This window comes from Cervus elaphus, chromosome 5 (assembly GCF_910594005.1).
Source record: "Cervus elaphus chromosome 5, mCerEla1.1, whole genome shotgun sequence".
Classification (NCBI taxonomy): domain Eukaryota; kingdom Metazoa; phylum Chordata; class Mammalia; order Artiodactyla; family Cervidae; genus Cervus; species Cervus elaphus.
The window spans coordinates 4752293-4765060 of NC_057819.1; the positions used below are offsets into that span (position 1 = coordinate 4752293).

The 12768-nt window shown below is 55.0% G+C and overlaps 1 protein-coding gene across 1 annotated transcript in view; it reads right to left on the reverse strand.

Moving 5' to 3' along the window:
- Positions 1-356: 356 nt before the first annotated feature.
- Positions 357-12768, reverse strand: part of ZNRF3 (zinc and ring finger 3) — a 144619-nt gene continuing 132207 nt past the window's right edge. Inside the window, exons 3-9 of the mRNA XM_043901446.1 lie at positions 12442-12516; positions 11916-12047; positions 10470-10580; positions 9359-9526; positions 7162-7264; positions 4767-6527; positions 357-3889 (exon numbers count right to left, since the gene is read on the reverse strand). Coding sequence (XP_043757381.1) covers positions 3846-3889; positions 4767-6527; positions 7162-7264; positions 9359-9526; positions 10470-10580; positions 11916-12047; positions 12442-12516 — 2394 coding nt within the window. The 3' untranslated portion in view covers positions 357-3845. The remainder of the gene's footprint in view (positions 3890-4766; positions 6528-7161; positions 7265-9358; positions 9527-10469; positions 10581-11915; positions 12048-12441; positions 12517-12768) is intronic.

The window sequence follows — 12768 nt, forward strand, 5'->3', positions numbered from 1 at the left end:
AGAGGGGCTGGAGGGCCTCAGTCTTCCAAGTAGGAAAAGGCCTGGCAGGTGAAGTCGATGGTTACATCCAGCCTACGGTTCCTGTTTTTAAAAAGCAGGCTCCTGGGATCCCCCCGCCCAACCACCACCACCCCCGCCCCCACCCCGGCCACACACACACATAGGGCTAAGCAGAAAACTTGCCACTACCATCAGGGACACAATCACAAATGCTTGCCCAGGAATCACCCGGATCCCCAGTTACCTGAATTCTGTTTACACAGAAGCCCCCGTGGATGATGGGCACTGCTTCACGCAGAGGTCTCCTTTGTGGCATCTGTAAGACCTTTACCAGAGCAACGACAACATATAACACATACTTGATAAAATTGTATTTTTTTTTTTTTACAGTCATTTGTACAATTTGTTACAAAACCATAGAAGACTACAACTTGTTTTAAATCATTTTTGGTCGGCAAATATGTAAAATCTGTGTGCAATTATCATGTATTTACAGGGCTTCATGTTAGTCATTTTCAATGATTATTCCAACAATGTCACACTCTCAACATAAGACATGGCTTAAGATAAATATATTAGTAAATAAATATTCTGAGAACATATTTCCATAAATGAAATGTGCTGCTATACATATACAGAATATACATAAGTTGTTTTCTAGCCTTTAAAACATTTTTTAAAAATGGTAATGTTGGAGAAGGAGCCCTTAGACAACTTTATTACAAAATCTTTACAGCAAAAGTCTTTACAAAATATCTTTTAAGTGCTATGGGAGAAATATTTTTTTAAAAAACATTTTAAAATAGTGCCTTGTTAGACCAATACAATAGAGTTTATATAAAGAATAGAAAAAGGCAGTTCTGTTTAAAAAATAATACTCTTGATTAGTAATTATTTTTTAGACCTCATTTTAAAAGCATTAGTCCTGCATGAGCTTTGAGTAGGAGCTAGCAGCACATTAGGGAGGGTGTGGGCAGTGGGCAGCAGAAGGAGCTTTATAAAATGGCGTAGGTTAGAGTCAGGGTCAAGGTAAGGGAGAGGCAAAGAGACGGAGAGTTAAGGCCAGCATCCCAGGGCTGTGTCCACAAAGAGGTACCTGGTGGACCAGAACTCCCAAACCCCCATTTTTCACTGGTTCTAGCACTCTTCAATCTACATGGCTGCCCTACACCCAAGCCTGGGCCATGGGACCACGCCCAATAGTCACATTCCTGCTCGTGGGTGTGTGTGTGTGTAGGGGGTGGTTCTCAATGGAAGATTCGAGGCTTCCAGTTTCCACATCTACATAACCCCCACACGCCATGGAGAGGCCACTGAGAAAAGACACTTATCATTATTGGAGTCTTCAAAGAAGACAGTTCTTTTGACTTGAACGGTGAGGCAATATAGTTGGGTCATTATGCTTTGTGACCCAACACAGATTTAAGACAATGGTTAGAGATTTCAAAGTCTGAAAATTTCATTCTTCTGTTTCTACCACCCTATAAAATATGAAAATTAAATGTGTTTCTTTTGCCATCTGTAGTTACTGCTCTTTTCAGATGAAAATTGGACACATTTATTCTAATAAGCCCAGTTGAAGCCACATGTTCTCCTCATCCATTTATTGCTTAAGGCTGTTAAGGAGTGGTTTTTTTTTTTTTTTTTCCCAGTCGGGACTAAAGCAAGCCACTTTGGGGGGTCGGGTTTCAGACAAAGAAGAGACTATGCACTCGAAGGCATTAAAAACAAACAAAAAACACAAAACCACAAACAAACAGAATCTCAACAATGAGAAGCTGCTTTTTGCAGTTCCTGTTAGAAGCCCCCACCCATTCCCCATGCAAGTTGCTGTCCTTTGCAGCTGCTACTCTCGGCCCCAGGAATAAAGGCGGCCCAGATCACATGTCGCCCGCTCAGGCACTTCCCACACCCTCACCAACAGGTGTGCCATGCACAGGTGGGGCTGGGGGTGGGGGTGGCCCCAGAGGGATGTCCCACAGCAGAGGCTGGGGGACAAGTCTCACCACAGCGAGCCCCTTAATGGGCAGATGGCTCAATCGTTTGATGCTGAGATTCCTTTCTGACAAATCCTGGCCAGAAGTAAGTAGATGTCCTCACCAAAGGCTGGGCTTTTTAAGAAAGGGATTCAATAAGATTCTCCTTCAAAATGTTCTGGTGTGGACCCTGGGCTGACCTCCCCTAGGGCAGACTGGAGAAGAGTCTTACAGCCCCCTGGCGGAGTTCTCTGCTTCCCCACCTACAGGGGGCCAGGACTCAAGGTTCCTATTCAGCAAATGAGCATTTCAGATGACAACAAGCAAACACCTGCTGAATAAATGAATAAGCAGAAATGACCAGAAGAGTTAGCAGACACAAGGGCTAAGGTGATTAGTTTCCTCTAAAAAAAAAAAAAATTTTTTTTAAGGACAAGAAACACATTGGACAAAGAGGTTAATGATCCCTGATCTGAAACAGCTTTAAATAGATTCTCCCTTTTAAAATGGAAACATCTTTTAAAAAATGGTTTGGGTTTTTAAACTCTCCCTCCCTCTTAAAACGACAACAACAACAAAAGAAAACAATGAAAGGCTGGAACAATATACAAAAACCTACCCTTTGGGGCTAAACTATCTGATAGTCTCTTTCGCTCTGTCTCATGGAGAATCAATACATAATAGTGCATTAGGTAGAAAGGATAGTAGACATTTGTAGGCGAGATGAGCAATTTCAGCCATGAGGCAGAGGGCTGAACAACCCTGAAGCGATGGGATGGGAAACTTTCATACGGAGCTCAGACCCTATGGGGTCCCTGCCACGTGCCCCTAGGAAGACACCCCAAAGTCGGAACAGTCCAGGGGCGTGACCGCGCCGGCTCGGACGCATGCGCAAAAGCCCACTCTGCGCCAGGGTGCCCTCCATCCCTCCCCTCCCCCAACTTGGGTCAGACACCGAGGCTGCAAAACCATGTACATTCATTCCTCCTGGGTGTCTGTCCCCACACCCCACATCGAACCATCTCTGCAGCCAGTGGCAGGAAGCCCAAGATCAGGACTCTGTCCTTCTATCTAGGACGCGGACCAGAGGGGACAGACAGAGGACACTGCGCAGAATCGTCCCTGTCACCCCGGGGCTTATGTAGCAATGGCTTGTCCCGGCTCCGCAGTGCGGCAGACCTTCCGCCCGACCCCCGGCTGTTGCCATCAGCGGCCTGCAGGTGCGGGCTGAACAGGCCTGGCTTCCGAGGAGGCCTGACGCCTTGTACGTTGGGATTTGCCACGAGAAAGAAAGAGGCAGCATTGCATTGTTCCTCAGAGTTTGTACCCATATCAACTAGCTTTACTTCAAGTTTCTGGTTCATTTTCTAAGGCAGGTGTAGCCCTGAGCTTTTCAAAGGCCTGAGCTCCCTCCAGGGAGACAACAGTATCTACACATGATGTGGTTCAATTAATGCAGCAGTGATTTTTTTTTTTTTCAGCAAAAGTTGGCAGTTAGGGTTCTTTAAAATATATATTTAAATAACTTTTTACATTTACATATAATATCTTAAAAAAAAAAAGCAGAGAAGTCAATCCCACACACCTCGGAACCCCAAACACACACACTTTACATAACAGAAGTGTAACATGTTATCAAAAGAGGCAAAAGACTCAGAATTTTGTCTGTTGGTTTGTTAATGGGGGGGGAGGGGGTTGCCACAGGTGGCTCACATTTTGGGCTGAGAAGGAGGGCTCTCTTTATTACCACTTTTGTGTTTGTCAAAGCTAAAAAAATTTTTTTTTGTTTTGTTTTCTTTTTTTCTGTAGGAAGTCAAGAGTTTGGAGTCTCCATACAGTTCCCATTTCCACGAAGAGTTCCTTCGGAGCTCAGGCTCCAGGGCTGCCGCTGTCCGCCGGCCGAGATATCAGTCCTGGGAGAGAGAGAACGACCGTCAGGGGAGGGGGCCGTCCCCGCAGCCTTTGGGCACCATGTGGTCAGAGGGGTTGGCAGGGCCTGATCATACACAGCTGGGAGAGGGGTCTACGTTTCTAAAATTCAGAGGGTAATGGCAAATCAGTGAAGGGTTTTCTGGTGTAAAGACAGACTTAATGTTTAAAAAAAGACAACTGTGGCGCTGATGTGGAACAGAGGGCAAGATCAGCCACAGGAGACCAGTCAGAAGGCTACTGTCCTCACCCTGGGGAGAGGGAAAGGGCCTGGCTGCGGACAGCGGGTGGGGAGCAGCAGAGAACCTTGTGGGGTTTACTGTGGAGATGGAATGGTCCCGGTGCTACTCAAAGGTGCTAGGCTGCCGACGGTTCACTCCTGAGACAAAATGTTTGGAAACTTGACTGCAGTTTGACCATGTCTGCTCAATCTCATAATAAAAGATCTGGACTGGAATTCTGCATGTCTTTAGCTAAGTTTCGTTTTTCTGGGGATTCCCCTTTCTGGATGAGGGGCAAATCAGCACAAAGGATTTTCAGACAGATTGTGGAGCCCAAGACCCTGAAGCAGGAAGGGCAGGGCAGGCTTGGGGCTGGGGCCTGGGCATCTGGGTGGGGAGCCCTGGAGGAGTGGGTGCGGAGGGTCGGGTGGGCTGCATCCGGGGCATCTGGGGGAGAGGTGAGGGATGCACAGGGCCCACAGGTCTGGAGCGCACAGGAAGGAGTAGGTGGGGAAGTAACACCTGGAAATCACCAGGTACGGATGGGGTTTAAAGCCATGTGCACCAAGAAAGTCAGTCAGGAAGTGACCATGGGGAGAGAAGACCCCGAACCGGGCCTGCCGTCACCGTCCGCTCTCACCTGCAGCCTCGGGCGCTGTGGCGCTGGACTCCCGAGTGTCCCGGAGGGCTCTGGGGGAGCTGGTCCCGGGGGCCCCCACATCCTCCGGAGGGCAGCCAAATGGCCGTGGTGCCCTGGCCGGGCAGCACTGAACCCTCTCTTCTTCCTGGGCTGCTCCCAGGCCCCTGCGGGGCCACAGGGCATCTGGACCGGGCAGCGTCCCCCGCCAGGGGCCGAAGCCATGGGTCCCCTGGCAGTCGGAGGGCATGCCCAAGTCGCCATCCACATCCTCCGGAATGATGGGGACGCGCTGGCTCAGGTCCCAGGCCCCAGGGTGACAGCCGGCCGGGGCCTCCTGGGCCAGCGTGTACTGCACGCGCACCGAGCAGTCCTCGGTGTAGCAGCCGCCGCCCCCGCGGCCACGGGCCACCTGCTTCTCTTCATAGAAGCAGCAGGGCAGGCCCTCGTACTTCACGCCGTCCGTCCTGGGCAGATGGTCCGGGTGAAGGCCATAGAGGCCCTGGGAGCTGGTGGGCTGTGGCTCCCCGCCTGGGGGGCCGCACCCCTCACAGGGCGGGGGGCCCAGGTACAAGGCGCCGCCCCCGGCCGCCCCCGCGCCGGGGTCTGGGGCGGCGGCCGGGGGCTCGCAGCAGCAGGCGCACGACGGCCCCTCCCGGGCCCCCTTCCAGGTCCTGAGGTCCGGGGCGGCGCCAGGAGAGGCCTCGAGCCCCCCTTGTGAGGTAGAGCTGTGGGACCCCCGGGGCTCCAGGGAGGAGCTGCTGCTGTAGTTCATCTCCAGGCTGCAGGTGGACAGCTGGTCCCCCGAGGCGGAGGCCGAGACCGCGGCGGGCCCGGGCCAGGGCTCCCCCCGCGTGGCGCCGGGGCCGCGGGCTGCCGCCGGGAGCTCCTCGGGGGCCGGGGAGCCATCGAGGCGCACGACGGGGCCCCGGCCCGAGCCCCCCACGTCGCCGGCGCGACAGGGGCTGCGGCTGCGGTAGACGAAGGGGTCGTAGTCGCTGCTGAGCGAGCTGCGGAAGGTGGAGCAGCTGCCGTACACGCCCTGGTTGCTGACCTCCGTGCAGTCCACCACGGAGTCGCTGGACGAGCAGCGGCACTGGCCCGAGCTGCCGCCGCTGCTGCTACTGCTGCTGTCGCTGCCCGGGCCGTCGGCCAGGTAGCCGCTGCACACCGAGCGATGGCCGTGGTAGCAGCTGAAGCTGGACGCGCTGCCGCTCTCCAGGGGCGAGGCCGGGGCGGCGGGCGCGAAGAGCAGGCTGCCGCCGCCGCCGCCTCCCGTGGGGAAGGCCCGCGCCGGGCCCCCGGGGGCCAGGCTGGGGGGCGGCTGCCCCTCGGGCTCGGGGTAGCTGAGGCCCCGGAAGTAGTAGTGCTGGTACATGGTCTCGTACTGCGAGAAGCAAGCTGCCTTGGAGAAGCTGCGGCCGCCGAACTTGGGCCTGCGGAAGGGGGGCGCGGGCGAGTAGGGCCGGTGCTCCAGGCCACAGCGGTGCGCGGCCAGGCCGTGGTCCAGGTGGAGGGGCGGGTAGCTGCGGATGTAGGCGGGGGTCTGCGGCGGGAAGAGGCCCTGCTCCCCGCGCCGGTCCACGGTCAGCAGCGTGACCGGGTTCCCGTGGGCGTCCATGCTGGTCCTCGTGGGGTAGGCGGGCACGGCGCCGGCCCTGTGCACGCGGCCCGGGTAGTGCACCGGCAGGATCACCCTCTGCTGCCGCCCGCGCGCCAGGCTGCTGGTCTCCACGCACACGGCGCTCGGGTTTCCCTTTTGTTCTGGGGAGAAGCGCAGGAAACAGGTCAGCACGCGGAACACGCCGGGGCCCAGGGCTAGAGGGGCAGACACGGGCAGACTGAGGCAGCTGGCACCAGAGGGGCTCTGGCCCATTCTAAGCTCCCGCCAAACCCGGCCACGCGGGCAGAGGCCTCCTGCTCCTCCACTCTCAGGGTGGCCCCTCCTATTAGGGCCCATCTCCCACCTGCTCTGCATGACAAGAGCCTCCGAGACAGGAGAGGAAAGGCCCTGACCCTCTTGGAAAAACAGCTATGAGGAGGGCACCCTGCCTTCTGGACCCTCAGGCACCCCCACAGTGACAGCATCATGACATGACCCCAAGGTAGCAAGCAGGGTGCATGTCACCACTGTTGTCCCGCTTAAGAGACTGTGGGCCCGGGGCCTGGAGAGGCCGGGGGCCTGGTCCAAGCTCAGGAACCCAGTCGTGTCAAAGCCAGAGCTCAGACCCAGGCTGACCCTCCAGCAGACCCCCCCAGGCCCCCTGGCGCCTCCAGGTCCCGGCAGCAGTGCTTTGGTGGGCAGTTGGCTCCCCAGCCTGCGGTGCCTGTCCCGCTCCCTCTAAGCACCCGGGAAAGCCAGTGCCTCCTGGCAGGGGCGGAGGCGGCGGAGCGTTACCTATGATGTTGTGCCGGCAGTGGGGGCAGGTGTGGTGCTGCAGCAGCCAGGGGTCCACGCACTTCCTATGAAAGCGGTGAGTGCAGGGGATGACCCGCAGTTCCTGGGGCGGGAGAGAGGACACGCAGCCTGAATGTGGGCCGGGGCAGAGGGCGGTCCGCACATGCTTCTTTCTTCCCGCGGGGCCGGAGTGGACCACGGAATCCAGTGCACCATGGCGGTGCCCGGAGGCTCCCCCAGCCCCATCTTTAGCTCCAACCACGGTGCTTGGTGTCAAGGGAGGAAGTAGGCTCTCCTCTCGCCTCTGGAGGAGAGCACTCACATTCGGGCCACCAACTCAGGCCCGCCACAGCTGTGTGTTCGTGCAGGGTGCTCAGCCTGGGGGTGTGAGGGACAGCTAGGCACGTTCAAAAACCTTTTGCATTTCTGGGATGCAAAATGAGGTGGGTAAAAAGGACGATGCCTGGGATTCATGACTGACAGGTGTGGCAGCAAAGGCGCAAAGTTCTCCCACCTTCCCCTTCACGGGACTCTCAATATTCACCTGAGGCCACATGGTTTGTAACAAAACTCCTAACATGGAGAGGAGGTGATGGGGTTCTGAGGCAGGCAGAAATGCCTCTAAAGTTCCTGAGCCCAGAACACCCTCTGGATTTGCCACTTTTACTTTGATTTTCCATTCTCTGACCAGCTAAACGTAGCCACATTGCAACTAACCCCTACGGCTGTGCCCGACCATGACAAGAGTCCTATCTGGATTTTCTCATGTGACCTTGGTGATTACCTGGAGTCCAGGCCAATCTTGGGCTCATGTCATAAGCAGAGGCACAGAGAGTAAAGTTATTCGCCCAAGATCACAAAGCTAGAACCCTCCTGGGCCCAGATGAGAACTAAAGCATTCTGCAGGTAGAGACTGTGTGAGACCGTTCATTTGAAGGCCTCTGCAAAACCTCGTTTTTCATCCAACAGTCTACACAGCGGCAGGACACTTTCATCAAAGGGGCATCAAATGCCTGCAACTAATTCTGAAGTGGTTTGCCTCCTTACTCCCTCAAACATGTGTGTTTATGTGTGCTCAACCCGGAAGGAGATGAAGCAGATGTAGGAAGATGTTAACAATGGGTGATTCTCAGTGAATGATAACAGCATTCACTGTATGATTCTTGCAACTTTTCTGAAAGTTTGAAATTTTCAGAAAAAAAGCTAGAAGGAAAAAGGAGACATCACATCCTTTGTCCTTACTTTCTTTTTTTTTTTTTGTTTGGCCGTATCAACCTGGCTTGTGAGATCTTATATCCCCAACCAGGGATTGAACCTGAGCCCCTGGCAGAAAAAGCGTGGAGTCGTAACCACTGGATCACCAGGGGAGTCCCCGCCCTTGTCTCTTTATAAGTAAGAATGGGTGTAAGTGTTCCACACAGCTTTTAGGAGAGAATTGTATGAAGCTGAGTTCCAGAGTTTTCAGATGAGCAATGCTCAAATTAAGTGTTGCTGTTGTTCTGTCACTAAGTCATGTCTGACTCTTTCCTATCTCTCAGAGTTTGCTCAAACTCATGTCCATTGAGTCGGTGATGCTATCCAACTCTCTCCTCTGTCGCCCCCTTCTCCTCCTGCCCTCAATTTAGTAAGTGTAAATTAATTAATTTAATGTAATTAATTTAAGAAGTACCCCCCCCCCCCCTTGTGGCTCAGCAGTAAAGAATGTTCCTGCCAATGCAGGAGACTGGGGTTCGATCCCTGGGTCAGGAAGATCCCCCAGAGAAGGAAATGGCAACCCACTCTAATATTCTTGCCCGGGAAATCCCATGGACAGCAGAGGAGCCTGGTGGGCTACAGTCCATGGGGTCACAAAGAGTCAGACACGACTGAGTGACTAACATTTTCACTTTCTTCAAATGTAAATTAACTGTAAATATTCCTAAAACCAGAGTTACATACATTTCTGATCAACGAGTGTTCAGCCAGGTACCCAGGAGAGTGTCCATGCATGTGGCCACCCCCTTCCGGGGGGGACAGCAGTTGGAAGGTCTCAGGATGCCCCCTGGACAGCTGGGAGGCTCAGCCCTCGTCCCACAAGGCTGTGGGCAAGGCCCGTGGGGCCTGTCCTTCCAGGTTCCGTGCGCCCCATGCGGGGCAGTCCACCTCGTCCCCGGCTCGTCCCCACGGGGCCCGGCCCTGCCCCTGCCCCCGCCATTACCTCCCCGTCGATGTACTTCTCCAGGCAGATGGCACAGTCGGATGTGGAGCTGCTGCTGAGTGTGTCCAGGGCCCCGCAGCTCCCCTCCCGGCGCCCCTTGCTCTTGGAGTTGAACTTCCTGGTTTCCATCTTCTCCAGGGCCTGCACGGCCAGCCTGTTCATGGAATTCTGCGCGGCAGAACGTGGCCCTTGTGAGGGTCTGGGCTGTGTTAACAGCGGCGGTCACCCCCCGGGGGACCACGGTCAGCCTCACGCTAGTCTCCATTGGGCCAGGACAGACTGCTGAGGAGTCACTAGACGTGGAGAGACCACGGCCCAAGAGCACGGGTCTTCAGACTCCAGCGTGGCCACCACACTGGCCTAAGCGGCGGAGCCGGCAGAGGTCTGCTCGAGTTGTTTGGCCGACTCTGCCCTGGGCTAAGGGCTCCTCCCTTCACTGAAGAACGCCCCGCGGGCCAATGAACAACGCGTGGGGGTGCTTGGCACTTGGCAGGCTGGACGTGCTTGACAGACACCAGCTGCTGCTCTGTCGCTGACGGCCCCCCCAACCCTCGGCGCTGTCTCTGTCCAGGGACGTCACACTGCTACACCCCTGAGATTCTGGACTCCTGAGTGTCCCTCCATTGCCCTCTGCCCCCAAACCCTTCCCTCCTGTAAGCACGCAGTGCTGTCAGCCGGGGCACTAGCGTGGCTCCTCTGTTCATTGAAGATTGCCTGGAGAGCTTGGTAGACGCAGATTCGGCTGCGGCAGGTCCGGGGTGGGCCCTGAGACTCTGCGCGTCTCCCAAGCTCCCAGGTGATGCTGATCCTACTGGTACCCTGATCATATCTGGGGAGCAAGACTCTCGGGCTCCATGTTAACATTCAAACGTATTTTTGGAAAAACTCATGGCTGGAAACGGCCCCAGTGCTCGGCCCTTGTATTGAGAGGACCGGCCCTTTTGGAACCGAAACGACTCAGTGCTCTGAGCTCTGCTCTGGCTTTTCTCCATCTTTGCTGGTTCTGGGCCAACAGGGAAGAGGCTGCTGTGTGGGGTCAGCACCCTGCCCTGGTCTGCACCGGCAGTGGGGCCTCGGGGATGAAGGTGATGGGCCGCTCCGGGGCCATTACCTGACTGCGTCGCTGCTTCAGCTTGATTTTGACCAGGAGGATGAGGCAGACCAAGGAGACCACGACGAAGAAAGCCAGGAAAATCCCCATATCGAAGTATTCAGTGGGTTGCTGGAACAGAACACAGATACAGTGAGTCACAGTGCTCTTCGGCCCGGGGATGGGCACATGGGCTGGGTCGGCTCTGGTCAGCAGAGGGATGGAGCCACTGGGCTGCGTCTCCGCGCCTCTGCGGGACCCGCTGGGGCTTCTGCTGACAGGCGCGCGGTGCGCTCTCCGGGCCCAGGCAGTGCCCCGCGGTGCGGCCCGGGGAGGCCTGCCGGGGTCTTAGCCAGGCCTCCTAACAGCTGGGAGAACTCTGCTCGCTGAGCCGGGCTCCCCGCGGAAGAGCGCAGAGTCCGCCGTAACCGGCAGGAGAGGCCCTTCCGAATAAACACAAATATCACATTTATGGGACAAAGGAGTGAGTGTCATGTTTTGAGGGAACAGTGATTACTAACCGTATAATTAATGGTTTACAACAACTCAGAAAATTGTATGCTGCTTCCACAAATATCAGCTTCCACTATAGTGAGTCATATTTACCAAAGCGCTCTTTTTTTCCTTTTAAAAGCAGCCAGCAAGTCAGTTCTTCTGCAAACTCCCTCTAGTTTTAGTTCTTACCTTTCCCTCATGGCATACGGCCTCCTAAAACCTTACAGCCACCTGATCTGGGACGTGCATTTGGCCCGCTGGAGTGGAGTTTTGCTGCCTGAATGCTACGAGCATCTGGGTAGTTTTTGCGAAAGGATCCTCTTTTATGTGAATATTCCAATATTTGGGAAGAGGAAATAAACCATCTATGGGGCACCTGTCCCAGGTTCCTAGAATCTTGAGCCTGAGGTTGGGCAAAGGATGGCAGCAGCGTGGCTTTAACACAACTAAGAGAAGCCTAGAAGACAAAGCTATCCATTAACCACCTGGAAGTCATGAGCTCCGATCCCAGTTGAAAGCTTACTTTTAAAGAATCTAGGACAGGTTAGGGGGTTTTGGTAATGCACTTGCCCCACAGGAAGGAGGAAGCACAGGCCTCATACTCTTAGTGAAGACCCCTGGGAGGAGGGAGACACTGGAAAAGCAGCTGAGGGTAAGGTGCCCTTCCCTTCAGTCCTCAGTCAGCCTTTCATGGGAAGATGGGACAGAAGAGGAAAAAGGACAGGAGGTCGCCCAGAGGGGACCCCGGGTGGAAGAGACACCTGGTCACAAGTCATCTACCTCTGGAAGGGCTTTTCAGATGCCCTCAAGTAGAACTGGTAATCTCTCCCTGGCCTCCGGGCTTACATCCGCTCTAAACCTGCAGGTCCCTGAGGGTGCATCAGCATTTTAGATGGGGAAAAAGCCGGAAGCAAAGAAAAAAAGGCCAGAGCCGGAAGGGGCAGGTGGCGGAGGACCGCGGAGGAGGCTCACTCGAGGCGGGCGGTGCTGGATCCGCGCGCGCGCCACTTTCTGCTTGTTGACGATGTTCATCAGCTTGATAGCGTCTGCGCCCTTCACATACACCACTGGCCTCTTGAGTGGGTCTTCTGAGCCCTGGTTCAGCTAAGCAAGGAGAGACGGTGCTGCTTAGAAGATGTAATTACTTTCAAGAAGCCGGAGAGAGAGAAAGACTAGAGGAAAAGAACGAAATTCCCTTTGGAAAATCCCCAAACACCAGCATCATAGACGGGGGGGCTCCCAGGCAGATGAAGCTGAGGATGCCCCCTGTTTTAGGATGAAGGGTCTGTGACAATGCCTCCCAGCCCCCAGCTCCCTGGCTCTTAACCCCTCTCGACACATTCGCTTTGGAGGACGACGTGCAGATACGGATCACTAATGAGGGCAGACAAGCACAAGGGCCCCGAAGACCCAGGTGACACAACGGTGAAGCCAGGCCAAGTAAGGGAGCTGCTTCTTTCAGGGGCCCTGCAGCCTGGGCCTGGCCCCAGGAGCTTACCTGGTCAATAGCTTCTGGGTTTTCGGACACATCGAAGATGACTGCAGTGGCTCCCCGCTGCACGGCTCGCTTGGCCTGGGAGAGTGAGAAAGAGCGTGTTGGGACGTTTCCAAAAAGCTGACCTTGGAAATCAGACCTGTATTCGAATGCAGAATTACATGACTGGGCAAGTTACTAACTTTCCTAAGCTCCAACTTAAGTGAAAGTCGCTCAGTCATGTGGCACTCTTGGCGACCCCATGGGCTATACAGTCCATGGAATTCTCCAGGCCAGAATACTGGAGTGGGTAGCCTTTCCCTTTCCTTCCCCAGTGGATCTTCCCGACCC